This window comes from Macrobrachium nipponense, chromosome 3 (assembly GCF_015104395.2).
Source record: "Macrobrachium nipponense isolate FS-2020 chromosome 3, ASM1510439v2, whole genome shotgun sequence".
Classification (NCBI taxonomy): Eukaryota; Metazoa; Arthropoda; class Malacostraca; order Decapoda; family Palaemonidae; genus Macrobrachium; species Macrobrachium nipponense.
In genome coordinates, this window is record NC_087202.1 from 54,246,043 (window position 1) to 54,272,648 (window position 26,606).

The 26,606-nt window shown below is 43.4% G+C and overlaps 1 protein-coding gene across 1 annotated transcript in view; it reads left to right on the forward strand.

Moving 5' to 3' along the window:
• Positions 1 to 420: 420 nt before the first annotated feature.
• Positions 421 to 26,606, forward strand: part of LOC135222390 (ubiquitin carboxyl-terminal hydrolase 46-like) — a gene marked incomplete at its 5' end in the record, with an annotated part of 36,705 nt that continues 10,519 nt past the window's right edge. Inside the window, 3 exons of the mRNA XM_064260478.1 lie at positions 421 to 582; positions 1,194 to 1,331; positions 11,958 to 12,101. Of these exons, the coding sequence (XP_064116548.1) occupies positions 421 to 582; positions 1,194 to 1,331; positions 11,958 to 12,101 (444 nt within the window). The remainder of the gene's footprint in view (positions 583 to 1,193; positions 1,332 to 11,957; positions 12,102 to 26,606) is intronic.

Consider the following 26,606-nt stretch of genomic DNA (forward strand, 5'->3'; position numbering starts at 1 on the left):
AGGTGATTACAGAGATATTCTTAATTGGTTAGCCAGTCATTATGTTTTTATTTTGAATGCAGATCACACCTAATGGCACAAAGATATAAGCTAACTTGAACAGTAGGTAAGTATATCCAAATAATTAATTTTATCATAAAAATGTTAATTTTTTAAAAATGAAAATATTAGAAACCTTTGGGTTTCAGTGCTGTCTGAGGAATAACAGCATACTGAAGCAAAGTTCTTAATAAGTCCTTATATTCTTTGATTTAGATTCATTTTATGATGTACTTAGGCAACAGTGGTATACAGCTATATTCAAAAGTTATGACTTCAATGCTTTTATTTCTCAGTTTAAACTTAGTGCTTTTCTTTGGCAAATTAAGGTTTAGAGGATATTAAAGTACCTTGTAAAAACTAGAAATTTAGTTCTGATTTTTTCAGGTGAGAAGCACAGATGAAGTTTTGAATAATCTGTCCGTTGAAGTTCATCAAAACACAAGTATTACACATTGTTTAAGATGTTTCTTTTCCACCGAAACAATAAGTGCCGAAAACAAAGTTCAGTGTGAGAACTGTTGCTCCCTCCAAGAACATCAGGTATTTAACCAGTTTTTTTTATATAAATTAATTTAATTAATGTGTAGTTCCCAAAACTTCATTTAATTTAAACTTATTAATGATTTTTTACATTTTTGTATTTTTTGTTACTTGGCGATTTGGACTTACATTGATTTACCAGAATTACTTGACATGACTACCCTTCCATTAGTATCTGTAGATAAATCATGTCTTAGGCAAGTATGCTATTGCCTTGTCATTTTCAAGTATAAATTAGATTTTATAATGCTGCACTCTTAAATTAGTTACAATGTGTCAATCCAACAAATGTTTACAAATTATTTCATAGCTTTTCTTTTATGTACATGCGGTATGCAGCAGGAGCACATGTTTTGTGATGTTAAATAGCAACCATTGTAAAGCCACAGCTGTTATATAGAAAACAGTTACATGTAGATTGTTTTATCATTTAACTAAAGTTTTGTCTTGAATATTCAAAACTATATTTTCCTTAAAGAGACAGACAGGGTTTTCTTGATTTTAAAATTGCAAGAACATAGAGAGAAACTTTGAAAATATAAAACTGTTGGTATGTTAAGATGAAATTCACACTAACACTATATACTTAACTTATACGATTGATCTTTCAGAAACGCACAAGAGTAAAGAAGTTGCCAACCATCCTTGTATTACATCTGAAAAGGTTCCAGTTTTTGGGGCAGTACAACCGCACACTCAAACTCTCACACAGAGTTGTATTTCCTCTTGAGCTACGTCTTTTTGATACAGTAAGTATAGTATTTCATTCATGTAAATTTTTAAACATCTAAAATTAACTGTAACCATGTTTGTTCATACACATAACAAAACTTCGGTCTTAACAAAAGGATAGATCTTTTAGCCCCAGTTAAAAATAATCAAAGATTGTAAATGCAAGGAATCTGTGGTATCAGGCATCCAAGCATCTGATGCTTAGTTGAGGTGGAAGCAAGTTGAGAGAGTGCACTTAATCCATGAATGCACCAGTCTTTTTAATAGCCTTGGAGAGTGGACCTTCACTATGTTCTCCTTCCCGCCAAGCTGGGTGTTTTTTTCCTAAGCCCTTGGTTTGTTTCATATTTATCCAGCCCAAAAGTCCTGTGAGTGTCAGTGTTTTTAGATGGCCCTCCAGGATTCCTGTGTTTATGTTCCTCTGGGACAGATGCAGATTGCTGTAAATGTGCATCACACCTTTTCCTCTGCTTCGTCATTGACTGTTTTATAACAGGAGGGCTGAGGATAGGCGAAAGATTTTTACCAGGAGTAGAAGAAAGAGCCAGACCGGAGTCTGCCTAAGGCCATGGGGAAGAGTCCTTACTGATAAAAGCCCTACTTTCGGCTTTAGCGGCCGCCTTCCTGATCCTTTTCTTTACTACTTATTAAGGTGAGATTCCAAAAACTTCCATCTACTTTCATCCCACTCCCTACACTCATCACAGGTAAGATCTCTCGTAAACACCTGTCCTCTACAATTACAGCACCTAATGTGTGCATCATAACACAATTTGGTCAGTCTGGTCTTGCAGCCTTTGCTATGATAGCGAAGACTGGAAAAACTGGAATCAGACATTAATTTTCTGAGCTAACAGAAGAAAACTAAGGAAGTTGAAGCAACTAAGCTGAATGCAATAGACGAAAAACAACTAAAGAGTGTACATTACCTACTTCAGCAAGCAATAAAAAAAAACAGCGAATATGAATTTAGGAGACAGACAACATGTTGTCAGTTGCATAGCATAAATAAGAATGACACTGTTGGCTTTTGTTGTTTGTGAGTTCCTATTGCAGTGGGTGGGACCTGTCACCCCTGCATTGCAACAGTCACTTGTGTGCAAATTTTTGGAATATAGAATGCTATGAGAGGCTAATCGTTAGTTAAGTTATATGGTAAGTATGTTTATAAAACTTCATTTAATATAAAAGTATAATTTTTATGTGTAATACTGGTCCGTCTCTCAAGGGGATATTGCCCAGTCAGGCAGAGAGGGGGGCCCAGCTACATTTTATTATTTAGAGTTTGACTTTTGTTATATTGAAGATATTTTGAAAGCATTTGTGTTAAGACATTGTTTTATTTAGCTTTAATTTTATCTCGTTACACATTTTTTATGAATGTGGTAATGTTGTAGTCTTTCAGAATTTATGTTTTGGGACGTTCGAGACATTTGAGGTTTTTGTTTTAGACAAGGTTTTATGCTAGGATTTGGTTTTCTAGCATAGGAGTATTCCCACACTTACTCAACACAAATTTTTATGACAGACAATCTCCAGTTGCATTAGTTCCATCTGCTTGCAGGACCAGTCATGATTGCCGTCTCGTCTCTTTCCCGTCACTTTGGAGGGGGAGGGGCATGAGTCGTACGGCTCAACTACCTTCCCTTTATCCTTACAGATAAATATGATTTTTTTTCGCTGTTTCTTTACAGGCCGTTCAGTTCAGTCCTGCTTCTCACCTTGAAGTCTGGTAGCGGTGGCGTTCAGCTCAACTTGAGAGCTCCTTTGTTTCGCTTCCCTCTGATAGAGATGCTACTTCACTAATTTTGGTATGCTCGTTGGTGCTGTGAAAAGAGAGAGCTTGGAACCCAGTCAGTCCTGTTGGCAGTATGTTCCTTGCTATCATCGGAGCCCCTTCTTGCTATATAACAATACTGGGTCATCATGCAGGGATACCAACCTTACAGACGGCTTTTCCGATGTGTGGATATTGTTTCCCTCTGATGTTTTGTCCTCCAATGAAGTTTGACTTGGTACTCCTTTTTGTTATATGAAATAAAATTGTAGTATGATTTTGTTTGATTGTTTTCCACTCTTACACGCATTGTTTTCTCTCTCTCTCTCTCTCTGTCTGTAAGGGTAGTCTGCTGTCTGACGTCATGGCTTCTTATGACAGCATAGTTTCAACCGGCATTGTGGTCTAGTGAAGGGCAAGCTGTGTTCCATTTCCTATGGTGATGGATTTTCTTTGTGAATTCTTTTCATTTCTTCATATGTATGTGTATTGGGAAGGCCCTCTGGTTGCTGTAGGAGACGAAGGAAGACCTTTCGCCATCTTCACCGTCAGTGAGGCCTTTGTCTTGGGCTACCAGTCCAAATGCCATGAAATCACTCTCAGCACTTCTGTGCCTGTGACTTCAGCTTTGGTGATGTCTCTCCCTCCACCTGTAGCCATGACGTTACTCCCAGCCTCATCCATGACGTTATCGCAGTCGGTTGTCAACCCATCAGAGGTGTTCTTTCAAGAGATAGTCGAATGGCTGGACTCTGTGTTTAGCAGGAGGTGTCCCAGGGTTCCAAGGAAGAAGCATCATAGGCCAAGGGCTCTTTCCCCTCCTCCTCCCCCTTGTTCTTGAGTTAGACATTGGCAGATTCGGGACTGTGGCTTTCTCTGAGAGTGAGAGAGGTGTTTCACCATCTCCCCAGCATGGACGTGACTCTCCCCTTCAAGTATGTGGATGTGCTCCAGTCCGTGTTTATCTTCCCTGGCATCAAAGTTCTCAGGCTGGTTCTTCATCTCCTCATCCTGTTCAAGTATGTCGCATGATGAGTAGGCTCTCATCCAAAACAGTGTCTAGACGCTTGAAGACCGCCTGAAGCAAGGCCTCTGACGGTCGTTGGTGGTTGGACAATCAGAATCTCTTAATAGGTGTTCCTCTGAACTCTCTCCCTCAGGACTTCCTTCTGTTCTTGGATGCCTCTCTCGCAGATTGGGGTGCTCATCTGGGGGACCTCATCACGTTCTGCGTTTGGAGTGCGGAGAAGCTTCTGCACATCAACATCTTGGAATTGAAGGCAGCTTTTCTGGGTGAAGGAGTTTTGGGAGAAGGAGGGTTATTCTGTGGTTTTGATGTCGGACAACACCACAATGGAAGCCTATGTAAACAAACAAGGGGGGCCTGGTATCTCACCAGCTCCACTCTCTGACAGTTGAATTACATCAATTGGCAATTAACAACTCGGTGGAAGTCTCAGCAAGATACATTCCAGGCAAAACAAATGTGGTCGCAGACAAGTTGAGCCGTCAGAACCAAATTCTAGATATGGAGTGGTCTCTACATCAGGTTGTGGCGGACAGGCTTTTTCAGGTGTGGGGGAGGCCTATGTTAGACTTCTTTGCAACTCGCTACAACAAGAAGCTAGAGGTCTATTGCCCGGTGATTCCGGATCACCTAGCACTAGCAGAGGATGCCTTTCAACATCCTTGGGACAACTTAAATGTGTATGCATTTCCTCCTTGTTCATACGCAAAATAAAACCTTCGGTCGTAACAATAGGATAATTTCTATCGCCTAGCTGGATTTGGTTAAAAAACAGATGAAAGCAAGGAATCTTGTGATGTCTGGCAATGCATGCGTAGATCAGGTGAAGAGTGGTCAAAGACCACTCACCTACGCCACCGCGTCAGCCTTTTCTTTAACCGCCTGGGCGAGAGTCTTGGCCTTTACCCGGTTCATTGCTCGTTTCGCTTTTGTTTAATGTGTGTGTGTGTGTGTGTTTGGCTTCTTCTGCTCCTCCTTGACCTCGTCAACGTGTGTGCCCCGAAATTCCAGGTTTTCCATGTTATTGTTTTTTGGCTTTGGCAGCGACTGATCCCCACATCATGTATAGCAGGTGCTGTTCTAATTTTTGTACTCTAACGAATCCTTGCACGGAATGCCGGGCATGGCCTAAAGAGCAGTGAAAGTCGTTTTATAGAGAGAGAGAGAGCATTGGAGGGTTTCGACTCTTCCTTCATGGGAAGGCTTTTCGCCTCTTCCCGATGCTTCGTCTCCTGCAGTATTCACCCCCAATAGTAGCGTTGTTCCTGTGTCTCCTTCCTTTTCTTCCATAGATTCAACGCTGGGAGTATCAGGAGGCCACCAGGCTGATGTTTGTAATGTTGCCCGTTCTTCTTCGGGAGTTAATTTGATTCCTGGGAAGGGTGAGGTTTTTTCATCATTCTCATTTATTCCCGAGTCAGAGGCGTCCAAGATGGCGGCGATTTGGAAGACACTTGGGCTAGAGGTTCCCCCGTCCTTGGAGGGGTTGCTAGTGCACTTTATGGAGGCTCGCTACCCCATCCTCAGGCTGGCCAGGCCATCACCCCTCTCCTCCAGGGTCTTCGTGGGTAGCCGAGGTCAGCCATCTTGTATTACTCCACCAGTGACTGCTGCCGCTTCTTTGAGTCGGAGGGAAGCCATGGTGACAGCTCCATTGATGACATCACGGGATCCGTCGTTGTGTATTCCTCCGCCAGTGGCGAATGATTCCCCTTCACACCGAAGGGAAGCCGTGATGTCATTCCCATCGATGACGTCACTCCCAGTCATCTCCTCTGCACTGCCTCTCACAGCCGTGATGTCATCCCTGCCGCCTAGTTCGCTACATTTCCCTTTCGTGTCATCGGGGCCTTCTCTTGCAGATCAGTCTGAGGTTATATGCCAGGCAGTGCTTAAGAGGTTGGTCTCTGTTTTGAACGATAAGTTGGCTGCCTTGTCTGTTGGGAGGACTGGTAGGAAATGTGTTGCTTTGTCCCCACCTCCTGCAAAGAGATCGCATAAGAAACCAGTGCTGTCTTCCTCTCCCTCTTCCCCCTCTACACCACATCGGCGTATCAAGCGTTGGAAGGCTAAGGACTTTGCTTTTTCTTTGCCTACAATGCGGACTTGTTCTCGAGAGTGTTGTTGTTTCAGAGTGTTATTGTACCTTCCCTTGTGCATTCTACAGTGGCTGCTTTGTCTTCTGCATTGAATCGCAGGCGTGTTGCAACCTCCCCCGTCCTAGCACATCGCGAGCGCGTTCCAACCTCCCCCGTCCATGCACATCGTGAGCGTGTTGCAACCTCCCCTGTCCGTGTACATGATGCAAGTGGTCCCTCTTCTCCAAGGCCTATTTGTCGCCGTAAGGATCTCAAGGCGCCTGTCAAGAGGTCGAAGGTGGTGAGCGTGGAGTTGGTGCAGCAGGAGTGTTTGCCTGCCCCTCTCACTGGTGCTTCCAAAAGTTCGACTCTAGGGGATTTTCCTTCGATCTCGAGTGTTTGGGATTCCTCTCCAACTCACATTCGTACGTCTGCCATGCCCGTGTGGAGGAGTACATAGTGATGTTCATAGTGTTATAGTGGGTTCATCTTAAGAGCCGACGCGTGAACCCAACCCAGACAGGTTAGTTGGGGTTTCGGGCTGTTTGGCTGCTGATCCTTCCGTTAATTGTAATGGGTAAGGTGCCTTAGAGGAGACTACACATCCTTCTCATCGTTGGTCTCCGTTGCCGGAGCAGGAGGAGGGAGACACGCAAGAGTTTTTGTCTTCCTTATCGGAAGTTGTAGATCTCATTTGTGGGTTCAACAATTTGGAAAGTAGGACTCAGGCTCGGTCGTCTTACACTCCTTGCTTGGAAGCCTTGGTGGGAGCCACACAGGATCCCAAATTATCTCTTCAGCTTCCTTTGTCGGGGCATGTCCATTCGGTCTTGCATAAGGTTAACGCCTCTGTTTCGGACCGGGACGGTTCACTTAACTCTTGGGGCTCTACCAAGCTACTACCCCCGCCTCTCACGAGACATAGGAAGTAATATACTACGAACTCTGCATTTTTGATGTCGCGCCAACTTAACCCAGACGTCGTTCTCCTGAAGCCGGGATTGACTTTGGAGCAGGTGAGGTCGGTGGCTCCGTCCTTGTCTCCGCAAGATGCCTCAGCATTGGAATCTATGGCAGCCTCCATGTTGCAGATGGTTTCTTGGCTGGACTTCTGGTCAGTGGTCATTGCCAAGATAGCTTCTGACAGGTCCCCGGAAGGGTTGGTGAGTGCATCCTCGCTTGTCAGTCTGTTGCAGTCCGGGGGCAAGGCGTTTTCATATATGGCTCACCTCAGTGCTAATTATGGGCTAATCTTCATCTGATTAGAAGAGACTCGGCTTTGTCTAGGATGGAAAGTTCAGTTGGCATGGAGTCCTTGCTGGCATTGAGGAACGGAGATCTGTTGGAGTCCCAATATTTGTTTCCTCGGACAGAGCTCGAGAATGCGATAGACCGGTGCCGGGCTGACAGCAAAGACAGACTGGTGCACCAGGCCGTATCTAAGTCAGCCTCGTCCTCAGAAACGTCTGGCTCCTCCTCCTCCCCCTGTCCAGCAGCAGTCAAGGAGATTGTTGCCTGGTAGGCCATTGAGGAATTCGAGTTTGGAAGGGCCTTCCCGTTCGACTCAGCCTAGGTCAGAGGATCAACGCCCCTTTCGCTCTTGTTCCTTTTAACCAAGAAGGGGCCCAAGGGGCAGAGGTAAAGGGGGCTGTTGGTAGGTTAGGCGCCTCTCCCTCTCCTGTGCCACGGGTGGTGGGGGGTGCCCAGTGAGCCATTGGGCCAAGTGGCAGAATTATGGGGCAGAGAAGTGGGTGGTAGACGTCTTTCGGATGGGGTACCTACTGCCATTCAACTTTTCTCCTCCTCTGCCGGACAAGCCACAGCTCAGGAAAGCATATCCGCCAGATTCTCTGAAGTTCTTGGCTCTTCGGGAGGAAGTGCAGAAGATGCTGGATGAGGATGCGATAGAGGAAGTGGTGTTTCCATCTCTGGGGTTTTACAGTCACATCTTCTTGGTGCCCAAGGCGTCGGGAAGATGGAGACCCGTGATCGACTTATCCACCTTGAATCACTTCACCATGAAGACACGGTTCAAGATGGATACCCCGTGTTCGGTGTTGGTAGCTGTGAGGGAAGGCGACTTCATGCTGTCGATAGACTTAGGGGACATGTACTTCTAAATCCCTGTTCATCTAACGTCCAGGAAGTTCCTTCGCTTCTCTCTTGGGGACAAGGTCTTCGAGTTCAAAGTCTTGTGCTTCAGGCTGACAACAGCCCCTCAAGTGTTCACAAGGGTCTTCTCTCTCATGTCAAGTTGGGCCCATGCTCATGGGATCCGTTTGCTGAGGTACCTCAACGATTGGTTAGTCTTGGCAGTTTCCAGGGAAAAGCTGCTACAGGACAAGGATTGTCCACTTTGGTTCTGTCTGGAACTGGGCATTGTAGTCAACCCCAGAAAAGTTGAACCTTGTACCCAGTCAAAGGATTCTCTACCTGGGCATGGTCATCGATACGACAGTGGCAAAAGTTTTCCTGTTGGATCAGAGATTGGAGAAGTTGCGGGTGGTGGCGCGCGACTTCCTGTCGGAATCACATCAATCAGCTCATCAGTTGCAGGTTCTTCTGGGAGGGTTGTCTTCCCTGGAGAAGCTGGTCCCTCATAGGCATCTTCATCTTTGGTCTCTGCAATGGAGACTGGGAGAATTCTGGTCTCTGGTGGGGGATTCACCCCTGTTAATGGTTCCTATGTCTCTGGCAGTGAGAGAAAACTTTTGTTGTTGGTTGGACGACCAGAATCTTTTGAAGGGTGTCCCTCTGCGTTCTCTTCCACCGGACTTCCTTCTATTCTCAGACGTCTCCCTCGCAGGTTGGGGGCTCATTTAGGCGGCCTCATCACTTCAGGCGCTTGGAGTTTGGAGGACAAGCAGCAACATATCAACATCTTGTAGTTGAAGGCAGCCTTCCTGGGTCGGAAGCAGTTTTGGGAGAAGGTAGGTCATTCTGTCGTTCCCATGTCGGACAACACCACGGTGGTAGTGTATGTGAACAAACAGGGAGACCTGGTTTTTCGTCAGCTTCATACCTTGACCGTCGAGGTTCACCAGTGGGCGGTCACCAATTCGGTAGAGCTCAGCCAGGTATATTCCAGGCAAACGGAATGTGGTCGCAGACAAACTCAGTCATCGGGATCAGATCCTAGGCACAGAGTGGTCCCTTCATCAAGCAGTAACAGACAAGCTTTTCCATGCTGGACCTTTTTGCAACTCGCTTCAAAAGGAAGCTGGAGATATTCTCTTCAGTGGTCCCAGATCCTTCAGCATTGGCAGAGGATGCATTCCGACATCCCTGGGACAACCTGGAGGTGTATGCCTTCCCTCCATTTTGTTTGATCTGTCAAGTTCTGAGCAGGCTAATGAGTTCACTGGGTCTCAGGATGACTTTGCTGGCCCCTCTGTGGCCTCAGGCAGAATGGTTCCCAGATCTGCTGTCGTCGTTGTCGGAGGTTCCGAGGGAGATTTCCCCTTGGCGACATCTGTGTCAGCCCCATGCAGAAAGGTTCCACCAGTCAGTAGAATCCTTGTCTCTTCACGGTTGGAGGCTATAAAGTATCTCCTCCGAGTGAGAGGCTTTTCTCAGAGAACAGCAGGGCATATATCCAGCAGTCTCAGAAAGTCAACCTCTGCGGTTTACCAAGGCAAATGGGCGATCTACTGTGATTGGTGTCATAAACGGGTTTTTTTTTCCACTCGCAACCTCTATTCAGTGAATAGCAGACTTTTTAACCTTCCTCAGAGATGAGAAACATTTGTCCGTTTCTGCCATTAGAGGCTACAGGGCGGCCCTGAGTTTGGTGTTACGCCTTAAAGGTATCGACATCTCTTCCCGGGAACTTTTCTTGCTAGTTAGGGGTTTGAGCAGTAGAGTTCTCCTAGAGAGCTCAAGCCTCTGACGTGCGATGTTTCCTTGGTTCTCAAGAGCTTCACTAAGAGTCCATATGAGGCCTTGCGTCGCTCATCTGACAGGAACTTGACGCTCAAGACAGTTTACCCTCTGGCCTTGGCATCTTCCAAGAGGGTAAGATAGCTCCACAGTCTGAGCTATGAGGTGAAGCACACCAGGGGTTGGGGGTCGGTGTCCTTCGAATATGTCCTGGAATTCGTGGCCAAGACCCAAAATCCCTCTGTGCACAATGTCAGGTTCACTTCATTTTCCATTCCATCACTGAATGACTTTGTGGGTGGTGATGCTCAAGACCTTTTGTTGTGCCCTGCGTTGCTATCTTAAAAGGACTCGGCACCTTAGACCAGGCTGCAACATACTTTTTGTTAGCACAGGCCATACAAAGAAAGAGGTGTCTAAGAATACTATCCCTTTATATATGGGAAGCCATCAGACAGGCATACTTGACTCTTGATGATTCCCCCACCACGTCTTTGCAGGCTAGAGCGCGTGACGTTAGATCTGCGGACACGTTTTCCCTGGGTCCTGTGGTGGCTGCCTAACAGGTTGTGTAACTCATAGTTGCTCTTAACAGGGCAACTTTTTATCTTACCTAAGATGATTGTGTGGATGAGAGAAAGAGTGAGTTGGCTGGTCTCCTTTTTCTTGTACCTTTCCTTCTTCCTTCGGGCGGGCTAAGGAATAGACACGTCATTTGCTGGACTGGTCTGGTACAGGTGAGTAAGGTAGTCATACTGATAGTGTGATCACTTAATATACAAATATGATACCCTCTATTCAGTAGCATATGCTCCACTCCTTGGCAAGGAGGAGTTGGGAGTAGTACAAACCCTGGTGTATTGGTTTGCTATTGGACAGTCAAAGTTTATCTTTAGTTCCCTATACAATAGTTCTCCCATATATCATTGTACGTCACTCAGGGTCTGAGTGGTTAGATATCAATTTGTCTAGCTTCTCAACGGGCTTCAGTCCCTCTCCAGAAGTCATTTCTTCTGGAAGCTGGACTGGTGGGTAGGCCCTCAGTTGGTCTAGGATGTCTTGTAACTCCCTCCAAGTACGAGTCTATCCTAATGTTAAGACCAAAGGTTTGTTCGTGTATGAACAAATGACAATTTTTCTAAGACAATTTGTATTTTTCATAGCTACAAACCTGAGGTCTTAACATTGTACTGCCCACCTCTAGCCACCCCTCTGAGTTGGGAAAGACTTGACATGGTGGCGTAGGTGAGTGGTCTTTGACCACTCTTCACCTGATCTACGCATGCATTGCCAGATATCACAAGATTCCTTGCTTTCATCTGTTTTTTAACCAGATCCAGCCAGGCGCTAGAAATTATCCTATTGTTGAGACCTCAGGTTTGTAGCTATGAAAAATTCAAATTGTCTTAGAAAATTTGTCATTTTTACAGTTCTAACCCCCCCCCCTCTTTATAAATGACATCTGCTCTAAAAGTATAGATTATTTAATGTTGGGTTTCTTGTGTGGCATTCATTATATAATTGTTTACTTTATGTATGTATGTACTGAACACACTTTTTTCTTAGAAACTTGCAAATGAAAATAAAATTATTACTGATAAATAGTACAGTACTTGTTACTATTAAGTTATTGTATTTTATTTTTTTTTTTATTTTCTAGTCATCTTGTTTCATCAGTAAAGTATGTTCAAGCCATATTAAATACAGTGATTTTTTAATGAAATTCTTTGGGAAATAATGCGTCTTATATGCTGGAAAAAACAGTAAATAGTAAAATATTGTATTATACTGGGATCATTCCATTTCATACTTATGTATTAAATAAAAAAATGAACATGTTTAAGTGATCATGCTGTGCCTAATATTGGTTTCTTGTTTTCAGAGTTCAGATGCTGTGAATCCTGATCGTTTGTATGATTTGGCTGCTGTAGTAGTACACTGTGGGACTGGTATTAACAGAGGGCACTACATAGCAATAGTTAAATCTCATAGATTTTGGCTGTTGTTTGATGATGATGCAGTAGATGTAAGTATTTGCATAATATAAGAACTTAAATTGTTACATATTCCAGTATAGTACTACATATAGCCCTATTCTCCCTCTGCAGATGGGTTTAAGTTTGTATGTTGATGTTTGTCATTTTCATCTTCTTTAATCAAACAAATTGTGGCTAGTATGGTTAGTTTTATGTGGTATTTTTATATTTGTTCATACGTTCATACGTGGAACAAACCTATGTCTTAACATTAGGATAAATCTTCTGGTGCTAGCTGGAAACCAGTTAAGGTAAATGGTATGATAAATCTTCTGATGCTAGCTGGAAGCCAGTTGAAAGCAATAAGAATTTTACAGTCAAACCTCGGATTTCATATTCCCCGGTTTTCATATGATTCGGTTTCATATATATCCTCAGAATTCGTACACCTGAAGCACTCCTTCCAGGGTCCACCTTGTGACTAGACCCTTCTGTGAAAAAGGCGAGAAACACTATAGAATTTAAGAAAGAACTTGTAGCGAAGTGTTGGAGGTGATAATTTGTGAAAAGGCAACATTAATGCCTACAATAAGTGAATTAAAGCCAGCAGAGGTTGGTTTGAAAAATTCAAAAAGTGAATGGTCATATATAATGTGCCTACCTCAGTGATTAAGGACATGTTTGCAAAGTGGAATGATGTAAAAAATTTTGTGGAGAATTATCATCCCAACAAAGATGTTGTAATTTGTGTCTCCAACATATTTAATGACAGTACCTTATTTCACTTTAGGCAAATTTTAAAGAGATTCCAGAAGCAAATGTTTCTGGGTAGTTTTGTTACGTCATCGGTCTCCGTTGCCGGAGCAGGAGGAGGGAGACACACAAGAGTTTTTGTCTTCCTTTACAGAAGTTGTCGATCTCATTCGTGGGTTCAACAATTTGGAGAGTAGGACTCAGGCTCGGTCGTCTTTCTCTCCTTCCTGCTTGGAAGCCTTGCTGGGAGCTGAGCATGATCCAAAGTCATTGTTTCAACTTCCCTTTTCGGGGCATGTCCAGTCAGTCTTGCATAAGGTTAACGCCTCTGTTTCAGATCGGGACAGATCGCTTCGCTCTATGGACTCTGCCAAGTTGTTTCCCCCTCCTCTCATGATGCATAGGAAGTACTATGCTTCGAACTCTGCATATTTAATGTCGCATCATCTTAACCCGGACGTCATTCGGCTGAAGCCGGGATTGACTTTGGAGCAGGTGAGGTCGGTGGCTCCGTCCTTGTCTCCGCAAGATGCCTCAGCATTGGAATCCTCTCTTGCCAGTTTGTTGCAGTCCGGAGGCAAGGCGTTTTCATATCTTGCTCACCTCAGTGTTAATTTATGGGCTAACCTTCTCCTGAGTAGAAGAGATGCGGCTTTATCCAGGATGGAAAGATCAGTTGACCCTGAGTCCTTACCTTACAGACCTTACAGTTCGTTCGGGTTGCCCCAGGTCCCTCAGTGTGAGCGCCTCTAATGTCTACCAGAGAGTTGCTAGTACATCTTCCGGTATATTTTGCATCTTCCAATCTTGGATGGTCTGGGATGCAGTTTAGATATTTGTCGAGCTTATTCTTAAACACATCTACGCTCACTCCTGATATATTCCTCAGATGAGCTGGCAACGCATTGAATAGACGCTGCATTATCGATGCTGGTGCGTAGTGGATTAATGTCCTGTGTGCTTTCCTTATTTTTTCCTGGTATGTTTTGGGCACTATTAATCTACCTCTGCTTGCTCTTTCTGATATTTTTAGTTCCATGATATTTTCTATTATTCCTTCATTCTGTTTCCATGCCTGAATTATCATGTAGCGTTCTCTTTCTCCTTTCTAGACTATATAATTTTAAGGATTGTAGTCTTTCCCAGTAGTCTAGGTCCTTAACTTCTTCTATTCTAGCTGTAAAGGACCTTTGTACACTCTCTATTTGTGCAATATCCTTTTGATAGTGTGGGTACCATATCATATTGCAATATTCAAGTGGACTACGAACATATGTTTTATAAAGCATAATCATGTGTTCAGCTTTTCTTGTTTTGAAGTGCCGTAACAACATTCCCATTTTTGCTTTACATTTTGCCAACAGAATTGCTATTTGATCATTGCATAACATGTTCCTATTCATCATCACACCAAGGTCTTTAACTGCTTCCTTATTTGTGATTGTCTCATTATTAGGTCCCCTATATGCATATAGCTTTCCTTCTCTGTCTCCATAATTTATTGATTCAAATTTATCAGAGTTAAATACCATCCTATTTACCTCTGCCCAATCATATACTTTGTTAAGGTCTCTTTGTAGAGCGTTCCTATCTTCATCACAAGTAATTTCTCTACTTATTCTTGTGTCATCAGCGAAACTACTCACTACCGAATCCTTAACATTACTGTCTATGTCTTCAATCATAATAACAAACAATATTGCAGCTAGCACCGTACCTTGTGGCACACCGGATATTACCTTGGTTTCATCCGATTTCTCATCGTTTGCAATAACTATCTGTTTTCTGTTGTGTAAAAATTCTTTTAACCATCTTCCTACTTTATCTACGATATTGTGTTTTCTAATTTTCTTTGCTAATATATTATGGTCTACTTTGTCAAAAGCTTTTGCAAAGTCTAGATAAACCACATCTGTTTCATTTCCGCTTTTCATATTTTTGAATATGTTCTCACGGTGGACTAACAGTTGGGTTTGTGTACTTTTTCCGGGTACGAAACCGTGTTGTCCCTATATTAAACAAATTATTTTTTATTAAATGTTTCATAATATTTTTCTTCATTACCCTTTCATACACTTTCATAATATGTGATGTTAGACTCACAGGCCTATAATTACTTGCCTCTAGTCTTGATCCACTTTTGAAAGTAGGGGTGATATATGCTAATTTGTGCTCATCATAAATCTTGCCTGTATCTACACTTTGTCTTAATAATATTGCAAGTGGCTTTGCGATAGAATGAACTACTTTCTTTAACAAAATAGCAGGGACTCCATCCGGCCCTGCAGCAGCTCCATTTTAATTTCATTAATTGCCTTCTGCACAATATCAGCTTCATTAATTTCTATGTCAGCTAGATATTCACTATTTTCTTCCCTTACTTCTATATCATTATCTTCATTATCTATTCTAGGGGTGCATTCTCTCTTATATCGTTCTGCCAGTATGTTGCAAATTTCCTTTTTTCATTCGTTAATCTCCTTCAATTCTCAGAGGGCCTATTTCTATTCTTCTTTTATTCATCTTCTTCGCATATGAGTATAATAGTTGGGGTTTTGCTTGATATTTAATAGGGTTTTTTCTTCCAAGTCCCGTTTTTCATTTTCTTTTGATTGTATAATCTTTTGTTTCTGCATTTTCTATCTTACTTTTTAGTTCTATAACTTTCCATGCATTTTTTTCTTTTGCAAGACCTTTTTTCCACTTTCTGATTTTCTGGAACAAGATCCTTCTGTCTCTTGGTATGCATGAATCATGTTTACTTTTCTTCTTCGGTATATATTTTTCCACTATTTTCTCCAATATTTTTTATATAATATCTCCGTATTTACCCTTATGTCATCACTTACGAAAATGTTATCCCAATCTTTGTTTAATTCTTCATTAATTTCTGACCATTTTTATATTTTTACTGTAGAAGTTGTATTTTCCATATCCTTCCCACTTTTTCATTTCTTGCTTATCTCTATTTTCACTTGCTTTGGAATGAACTGTTAATTCTATTGACATTATGGTCTGAAATACTCGCATTATAAACTATTATTTCTTTAACATAATTCATCTCGTTCACAAATACTAGGTCTAAAGTATTTTCCTTTCTTGTTGGCAGGTGATTTATTTGTTGAATGTTGTATTCTAGTAGCATATCTAATAGCTTTTCAAATTGCCTCTTATCTTCTGCACTACTATTACTCTCTTTTTTATATGTATAAGTACAACCACAATCTCCTATTCGTTCTTTCCATTCTACGAAGGAAAGTTGAAGTCACCAGATAGGAGAATAGTCCAGTCCTTGTGATTTCTACATATATCATCCAATTTTTCAATTATTAAGTCAAACTCTTTAGTATTAGGAGGTCTATATATTACTATGTTCATCAATTTTTCAGATTCAAATTCTACCGCTATTAGTTCACATTCTGAGTTACTATATTTCTCATATATTTTTCCTTGTTTTTTGTCTTTCCCATATATTGCGGTTCCCCCTTGATTCCTATTTTTTCTATCTGATCTATAAGTTTGGAACCCTTTTATTTGATCATCATTTCCCAGTCTCTTGGGAATACCAGGTTTCACTTATATTCATTATATCTATTTTCTTTTCATTTTGGGTTAGTTCTTCTAAGTACTCTATTTTTCTTTTTGAGTTACTCGTAACTAAACCCTGCGCATTCATCACTATGATGGTTTGCGTGTTTTCTCCTTCATTTAATAATGGTAGTAATAAGGATTTTCCCATGTCTCTTTCCTGTTCTGGTATGTTGTTCTTTTTTTCATTTCCAGAAATTCTGACATTAAAAAATCCAACTTTTCCATAATATTTGATCTTCCTTCATCATAATTATTCATTTTGTGTCTGAATCTGCAATTTTCTCCATTTCTGCAATATCCTCTTGCATAATAAATACATTTATTATCTCTTGAGTAGAATTTCGGAGCTGATGCTTTGAAATTTTTTGCTGAACACCTCTGCATATCTCATTGGTGGTTTGCTTTTCTCTTTTACCTGATATTCTTGATTTCTCTCTTTATTTGTTTCTTTCTTATTTTGGATTTTATTACTTGGTTGGTTATTTATTTGATTATGATTCATGGCTACAGGGTGCATATATTTGCATTTTTTGTCGAACTTACATCCTTTTCCTTCTTTTAGGTTTTTACATATTTTTGGATGCAGATCTCTGCAATCATCCCCATATCCATCTAAGTATGCACATTTACCATATATTTCATAGTTTTGACATATCTTAGGATGTTTGTAGTAACATCTTTCTCCAAATCTGCAATTCCCTCTTTTCAAAAGGTTGCAGATTTTGTCTTTCTTGTCTATTTTTTCCTCTTTCCCGTCATTGTGTAGATCTGGGTAGAGCCTCTTCGGGATTTGCTGGCATTGAGGAATGGAGACCTTTGGAATCACAATTACTGTTCCCTTTGACTGAGCTGGAGGATGTGATAGACCCACGCTGGGCTGACACCAAGGACAGATTAGCGCACCTGGCTGTCTAAGTCAAAGTCTCGTCCTTGGAGATGTCCGGCTCCTCCTCCTCCCCGTCCCCAGCAGCAGTCATGAAGGTTGTCGCCTGGTAGGCCGTCAAGGAGTTCGGTTTTGGCAGAGCCTCCCCGTTCGTCTTAGCATAGGTCAGAGTACCAACGTCCCTTTCGCTCCTGTTCCTTTAAGCCGAGAATGGGCCCCAGGGGCAGAGGTAAAGGGGGTCGTCGGTAGGTTAGGCGCCTCTCCCTCTCCTGTGCCACGGGTGTGGGCTTGCCTGGTGGGCCATTGGGCCAAGTGATAGAGTTATGGGGCGGAGAAGTGGGTAGTAGATGTCCATCGGGTGGGGTATCTACTGCCATTCAACTTCTCTCCCCCCAATCTCGGACAAGCCTCTGCTCAGGAGGGTGTATCCTCCAGATTCTCTGAAGTTCTTGGCTATCCAGGAGGAAGTACAGAAGATGCTGGACAAGGATGTGATAGAGGAAGTGGTGCGTCCGTCTCCGGGCTTTTACAGTCACATCTTAGTGCCCAAGGCGTCGTGAGGTTGGAGACCTGTGATTGACTTACCCACCTTGAATCACTTCATCAGGAAGACTAGGTTCAAGATGGAGACCCCGCTTTCAGTGTTGGCAGCTGTGAGGGAAGGCGACTTCATGCTGTTGATAAACTTGAGGGACGCATACTTCCAGATCCCAATTCATCCAACATCCAGGAAGTTCCTTCGCTTCTCTCTCGGAAACAGGTTCTCCGAGTTCAAATTCCTTTGCTTCGGGCTGACCAAAGCCCCTCAGGTGTTCACAAGGGTCTTCTCTCTTGTATCAAGTTGGGCCCATGCTCATGGGATCCATTTGCTTAGGTACCTCAACGATTGGTTGATCCTGTCAGGTTCCAGGGAGAAGCTGCTGCAGGACAGAGATCGTCTGCTTTGGCTTTGTCTGGAACTGAGCATCATGGTCAACCAGGAAAAGCCAAACCTTGTACCCAGTCAAAGGATTCTCTACCTGGGCTTGGTCATTCATACGGCAGTTGCAAGAGTTTTCCCATCGGATCAGAGGTTGGAGAAGTTGCGAGTGGTGGCGTGCGACTTCCTGTCGGAACCACATCAGTCAGCTCATCAGTGGCAGGTTCTTCTGGGAGTTTTGTCTTCCCTGGAGAAGCTGGTACCTCATGGGTGTCTTCATCTTCGGTCTCTACAATGGAGGCTGGGGGAATTCTGGTCTCTGGCGGGGGACTCACCCCTGTTAAAGGTTCCTCTGTCTCTGGAAGTGAGAGAAGACCTTTGTTGGTGTTTGGACGACCGAAATCTTTTGAAGGGTGTTCCTCTTTGTTCTCTCCCTCTGGACTTCCTTGTGTTTTCAGACGCCTCCCTCTCAAGTTGGGGGGCTCATTAAGGCGGCCTCATTGCCTCAGGCGTTTGGAGTTGGGAGGACAAACAGCAGCATATCAGTCTTTGAGTTGAAGGTGGCCTTTCTGGGTCTGAATAAGTTTAGGGAAAGTAGAGGGTCATTCTGTCGTTCTCATGTCGGACAACACCACGGTGGTCGCTTATGTGATCGTCAAGGTTCACCAGTGGGCAGTCAGCAATTTGGTAATGCTCTCAGCCAGGTATATCCCAGGCAAACGGAATGTGGTCCCAGACAAACTCATTTGTCGGGATCAGATCTTAGGCACAAATTGGTCCCTTCATCAGGTAGTAGCGGACAAGCTCTTCCAGGTTTGGGGGAGACCCATGTTGGATCTTTTCGCGACCCGGTTCAACAAAAAACTGGAGATATTCTGTTGAGTGGTTCCAGATCCTTTAGCATTAGCAGAGGATGCATTCCAACATCCCTGGGACAACCTGGAGGTGTATACTTTCCCTCCGTTTTGTTTGATCTGTCAAGCTCTGAACAGGCTGATGAATTTGCAGGGTCTCAGGATGACTTTGGTAGCCCCCTCTGTGGCCTCAGGCAGAATGGTTTTCAGATCTGTTGTCGTCGTTGTCAGAGGTTCCGAGGGAAATACCCCCTTGGCGACATCTCCTGTGTCCGCCAGATGCAGAAAGGTTCCACCAGTCAGTAGAATCCCTGTCTCTTCACAGTTAGAGGCTATCAAGTATCCCCCCCGAGTGAGAGGCTTTTCTCAGAGAACAGCAGGGCATATGTCCAGCAGTCTCAGAAGGTCGACCTCTGCAGTTTACCCAGGCAAATGGGTTATCTACTGTGATTGGTGTCGTAAACGGGGTTTTTCTCCACTCAGAACCTCTATTCAGCACATAACAGACTTTTTAACGTTCCTCAAAGATGAGAAACGTTTGTCCGTTTCTGCCATTAGAGGCTAAAGGGCGGCTCTGAGTTTAGTGTTACGCTTAGAGGAATTGACATCTCTTCATCCTGGGAACTTTCCTTGCTAGTTAAGGGGTTTGAGCAATCGAGTTCTCCTAGGGAGCTCAAGCTTCTGACGTGGGAAGTTTCCTTGATTCTGAGAAGTTTCACTAAGTGTCCATATGAGCCTTTGTTTCGCTCATCTGATAGGAACTTGACACACAAGACGGGTTTCCTCCTGGCCCTGGCATCTTCGAAGAGGGGGGGGAGCTGCACAGTCTGAGCTATTATGTGAAGCACACCAGGGGTTGGGGGCAGTGTCCTTCGAATTTGTCCTGGAATTCGTGGCCAAGACCCAAAATCCCTCTGTGCACGATGATAGGTTCACCTCCATTCCATCACTGAATGACTTTGTGGGTGGTGATACTCAAGAGCTTTTGTTATGTCCTGTCAGGACTCTGCATTGCTATCTTTAAGATAGCACCTTAGACCAGGCTGCCGCAGACTTTTTGTTAGCGCGGGACGTACAAAGAAAGGTGTCGAAGAATACTATCTCTTTTTGGATACCGGAAGCCATCAAACAGGCATACTTGATTCTTGATGATTCTGCCACCACGTCTGTGCAGGCTAGAGCGCATGACGTTACGGGTATTGGTCCCTCTCTGGCTTTCAAAAAAAAATTGGCTGTATATAGAGTGCCGAGTGCTGGTACTTGGTTACACCAGTCCACCTTCACCTCTTTCTGTCTTAAGGATGTTGCCCACAGATCTATGGACACATTTTCCCTGGGTCCTATGGTGGCTGCCCAACAGATTGCGTAACTCATCATTACTTAACAGGACACATTTGTATCTTATCTAAGATGATTATGTGGATGAGAGAATGAGTGAGTTGGCTGGTCTCTTTCTTTCTCTTGTACCTTTCCTTCTTCCTTCGGGTGGGTTAAGGAATAGACACGTCATTCGCTGGACTGGTCTGATACAGGTGAGTAAGGTAGTCTTACTGATAGTTTGGTCGCTTGATATACAAATAACCAACCCTCTATTTGGTAGCATATGCTCCACTCCTTGAGTGGTAACAAACCCTGGTGTGTGTTTGTTATTGGACAGTCAAAGTTTCTCTTAGTTCCCTATGCAATGATTGTCCCATATATCATGGTATGTCACTCAGTGTCTGGGTGGTTAGATGTCAATGTATCTAGCTTCTCACAGGCATCAGTCCCTTCCCAGAAATTATTTTTTCTGGAGCTGGACTGGTGGGTAGGCCCCCCCCTGTTTAGGGTGCCTGTACCTCCCTCCAAGCATAATCTATCATGTTAAGACCGAAGGTTTGATTGCGTATGAACAAATGACAAATTTTCTAAGACAATTTGTATTTTTCATAGCTACAAACCTGAGGTCTTAACATTGTACTGCCCACCTGTAGCCACCCCTCTGTCTTGCTAAGACATCCTGAGTTGGGAAAGACTGACACTTTGGCGTGGGTGCGTGGTCCTTGACCACTCTTCACCTGATATAGGCACGCGTTGCCAGATCTCACAAGATTCCTTGCTTTCATCTGCAATTTAACTGGATTCCGCTATGCACTAGATATTATCCTATTGTTAAGAGCTCAGGTTTGTAGCTATGAAAAATACAAATTGTCTTAGAAAATTTTTCATTTTTGGTAATATTTTTGGGTGTCTGGAACACATTAATGGGTACATTATTCCTAATGGGAGTTATTGTTTCGGATTTCATACGCTTCAGACTTAATGAGACATTCTGGAATGTATTATGCAAGAAGAAAACTGCGGTTCCTCTGTATATCCAAAGAATTGGTGGCATCTGGCATCCATCATGGAAACAAGAAGGTGTAAAGAGGTCAGAGACCCAAGACCAGCCTTGTGACAATTTTTTTTCAACTGCCTTTGAGAGTGGACATAGCCTTTGCTCTCTCTTTCCCCAAGCCAGATTTTACCATAGCCTGTGCTTTCCCTTTTTGTGATTGTGCAGTTCTTTTGGAGTGCCTGTGTGTGTTGTGTGTTTTGCTTTTTGATCATGGAATCCCAAAACCCACCTGAGAAGGTCTTCGGTTTCTCAAGGTAGTGATCAGGACACTCTTCCATCCACTTCAGCAGTTCAGTCTCCTTTCCAGGAAGTGGAGGATTTGGGGATTCAGGAGTTTCTTTCTTTGTATGCAGAGGTTGTTGTTCTTTTTATGCAGAAGTTATTGATTCCATTCATGAATTCAGTAATGTTTCTAAGAAGACAAAAATTCCACTTACAGTCGCCCCTACAGGTATAGAGGCTCTGCTGGGACTAGGAAGGACTCAAGGATATCTTTTGAGTTCCCTTGTTTTAGTCATGCTAATTCAGTCCTGCATCATGTTAACTTTTTTCAGTTTGGGACGGGACAATTCTCTCTATTCCAGCAGATCTTTCAAGTATCTCCACCAGCTCTTGCTCACCATGGAAGATACTATTACTTTACTAGTTTTATCCCTCTTCAGGCTAGATAGGTCACCTCTGATGTCCATTTGAAACCTCTGATGTCCATTTGAAAGGTTCCCTAACCTTTCAAGAAGCTGCTGGATGGTGTCTACTACCTCTTCTGCCTTCCAGACTGTATCGTGGGTAGACTTATTCTCCACAGCGGGGGCTAGGAATTCTTCATCCTCTCCAAGAGGAGGTTGATAGTTTGTCTTACATCAGGTAGTTGTAATCTGGTGCTAAGGCTATATCTTATCTCAAACATTTGAATGCAAATTTGTGGGCTATCTTAGCGCTGATGAGGAGGGACTCATCCCTCTCTAAGATAGTCTGATCTGTTGATGTGGACTCACTGTTTTATGGCCTACATTATGTACGTTAACAATTAACTAAAACAAAATTTTACATATGGAAAATAACGACTGTTACTAGTAAAATATAAAAGTAAAAAATGTATATACAGTGCATCCTTGACTTATGGAACCACTGACTTACGCCAATTCGATCTTAGCGCTTATTCAGTGCTGTTAACGGTGTTTTACATCACCATCAGTGGTGTTTTACAGCACCATTAATGGTGTTTTACAGTGCCATAACTTGATGCAACACCAAGTTACAGTGCTGACGGTGCTAAAGGCAACAGCGCTGTAACTTGATGTAACATCAAGTTATGGCACGATAACTCGAGTTACGGCACTGTAAAGCACTGTTAAAGCTCTTTAACGACTTATGGTGTGGTTCTGAATAGATCCCCCGCCGGAAGTCAAGGACGCACTGTACAGTATAAGTATATAAAAAAAATTGGTTGAGAAAGAAAAAGCTTATAATATTGTTTCAATGGGGACAAGTTGCACCATTTCACCATGGGTTGGAAGAGAAACTAATATGTCACAAGGTTGGTCTTGGGTCTCTGACTTCTTTCCATCTCGTTTCCGTGATGGATGCTAGATGCTAGGTGCCACCGATTCCTTGCATATACAATTCTTGTTGTTTTTAACCAGTTTCCAGTTGTCACCAGAAGATTTATCCTAATGTTAGGATTGCAGGCTTGTTAGCTATGAAAAATACAACTAGTATTTTGTAATTCTCACTCCTTTGAACAATACTTGAACTAACAATTAAAACATAATATGGTCATTGAAATGTTTACTCTTCATGAACAGTACCTTGAGATTATGAAGAGCAAGAAAAAAGTAGTATGGAAAATGCATGGGCAAAAATATGAAGCACAGTGAGAAAGTGATGAGTCATTTTATCTGATTTTGTAGGGCCATAGACATTCTAACCTTACCATTAAGGTTTTGCTTTGGAATTAGATATATTTTGTATACTAGATAAATTTTGTTTACTGTACATTATGGTATGCCAGTGAGACATATCTTTTAAACTACTACTAGGTATACTACTAGGTAAGGTTAGACGGTATAAAGAATACATTATAACATTTATACAAAGCATCAAATGGTTAATCATAACCCATTAGCAATTTGGTATGTATTAATCATATTCTGCAGTCATCCTAATTTGGAACTTCTGTAGACCATAACTGTCATTGTACTTTATTTTTGTGTTGATTAGATTTTTTGTATTGATAGTCACATTCATCATTTCACTTCTTGCCATTTATTAATTTTAATAATGGAATTTAGAAATTTCTTGTGTAAGTGATTTTAACATACTACTTATGTCGTCGCCGTCTTTCCCACCGTTATCTGTACATTAAGGGGTCGGTTGCCTATGCACCTTCTCCACTGCCTTCTATCAAAGGCATCATCCTCTGCCAAACCTTTTCTCTCCATATTTGCCTTCACTTTCTCTCACCTTCTAATTCTCTGTCTCCCTCTCTATCTTCTTTTAACAGGTTCCTTCCAGCCCCTCTTCACTACCTCCTCGTCATCCATCCTCAACACATGCCCATATCACCTTAATCATGACTCACTTTTTACCTCGTAATGTTTACTACTCCTGTCCTCATTTCATCATTTTCCAATCTCTCAAGCAGCAATACATATACCCATAATCCACCTATGCATTCTCATCTCTGTACTCAAGCTTCACTTCCTCTTTTCTTCTTGGAGCCCATGTTTCTGATCCATGCATTAACACTGGTCTTATCACTGTGCTATAGATCTTGAATTTATTTTGATATACTTATCTAATCTCTCAAGTGAACATGAGTTTGTCATAACAGATGCAGCCTGATTGCTTCATATATTTGCGTTTTCATTCAGAATCAAGTATCCATTCATATTTCTAAGCTGAATTAGATGGCAAACCTTTGAAGGTACCAAGAGAATCCAGATGAAGATGCCAGAACTAAATCTGTTATGACAAGATAAAGAAATTTTTCATTTGGTCATAATTTGATTTACCCACAAATGAAGGTGCTGTATGCTAATTGAATTTTGTACATTCAACTTCCCTGTCAGATATATACTTAGCTATAGACTCCGTCGTCCCGACAGAAATTCAAATTTCGCGGCACACATTACAGGTAGGTCAGGTGATCTACTGCCCTGCCCTGGGTGGCAGGACTAGGAACCATTCCTGTTTTCTAATCAGATTTTCTCTGTCGCCAGTACCATCAACATTGTTGTTGGTTCCTCTTGACTGGATTTTCATTTTTCATTGACAATTGATCTTCTTGACCGACTTTTGGTGACGTATTTGGATTGTTGGATTGGCATACGCTTTCGTGGACTGTTTTCTTGAACTCGCTTTGGATTTTTCTTATGATGTCTGACTCTAGTGTTGTGATGAGAGTTTGTGTGAATGTAGGCTGTAAGGTGAGGTTGCCGAAGGCTTCGGTTGATCCTCACACTGTATGTAAGGGTTGCAGAAAGTATGAATGTTCTTTTGCTAACACCTGTAAAGAGTGCGAGAGTTTGAGTGCTAAAGAGTGGAAGACTCTTAACTTCTTATTTGAAGAAGTTAGAAAGAGAGAGAATGAGGAAAGCTTCCTCCAGAAGTTTGAGTGGTTCTAGATCTAATGAGCTAGTTCCTAGTTTGGGAACTTCTTCCCCTCTTACAAGAAGTGCTACTTCTCCTTCTTTTTCAGCCCCTTCACCTATTGCAGATCCTGCAGATTCGGCAACGGAACTTGCAGATCTTAAAGCTGCCTTTAAAATAATGGAAAGTAAGATGGCTGCTTTGCAAGGTAAGCATAGTGATGAAGTGAATTATGCAGTGGACAGTGATGTGAGTGTCCCCAGTGTAGTGGAGGGGGCGTCTGGTCGGCTCCACAACGTTCCCAGGTCTAGACCTCTTCCAAGCTCCCAGGCCCAGAGGAGAAGGAAAGCCGTACGGAGGTTGTGGAGATTCCCCACCGATCAGGCGTCCCTTCGGCAGGATCTGTTACACCTCAGACTGCTACGGATCGCTATTGTAAAAGCGTCCTGTGTGAGTACTTCTCATCTTCAGGATCCTCATCTCCTAGATGCGGTTGGAGGGATACTGATCGCTCGCGCCCGTTGAAGAGGAGCTGGAAAGCACCTGCTCTTGATTCGAGTCCGGAACGCTTCCCAGAAGAGTCGCCCTTGGAAATCAAGAGAGCGAAGAGAGCCTTCTTGTCTCCCGTTGCTGTCGTGGAGCCCCAGGTAACTTCCAGAGTGCCTTCCCCTCCTCCCGATGAGGATAAGGAGGCGGCTACCACAAGGATCCTCCTGGCCATGCAGGAGCAGATCTCTTCTTTAGTTTGGAGTGCTCTCAGGATCTCTTCTTTAGTGGAGGTCTCCAAGGATCCTCCTCGTAGGAAGGATACTTCTCTTCCGATCAAGAGGTCCTCTCGGCGCTTAGAGGTTCCTCCCCCCAAGTTCGTTTCTTCAGATCGACGATCTGTCAAGAGGATTGAAGGTGTGTCTGAACGCCCTCCTTCTCCGAGGACGTTTCCTCTTGCCAACAAGCAAGTAGCTCCTACTTGTGATTGGTCCTCTTCAGAACAAGAGGAGCCTACCAGGAGGCGCGAGGCGCTCTCCAGGCACAAAGTGCCTTCCAGGCACGAGGAGCCAGCCAGGCGCAAGGCACCAGCCAGGAGCGAGGAGCCAGCCAGGCGCAAGGCACCAGCCAGGAGCGAGGAGCCAGCCAGGCGCAAGGCACCAGCCAGGAGCGAAGGAGCCACCAGCAAGCGCAAGGCACCAGCCAGGCGCGAGGCACCAGCCAGGAGCGAGGAGCTAGCCAGACGCAAGGCTCCAGCCAAGAGCGAGGCGCCAGCCAGGCACGAGGCTCCAGCCAGGAGCGAGGAGCCAGCCAGGTGCGTGGCGCCAACCAGGAGCGAGGAGCCAGCCAGGCGCATGGCGCCAACCAGGAGTGAGGAGCCAGACAGGTGCAAGGAGTCTGCTAGGCTCGTAAGAAGGAAGGTTTCTGATCTTCAAACTTTGGGGCAAAGAGCTTCGATGTCGATCAGCTCTTCCCCAGATAGAAGCCCTTCCCCTACAGAACGAAGGAGGTCTTCGAAAGACTTATCCTCCAAACGGGAATGTTCTCCCTCAGCTGATCTCGTACTGGAAGATGTGTCGGAAGAAGAGTCTCCGGCGAATG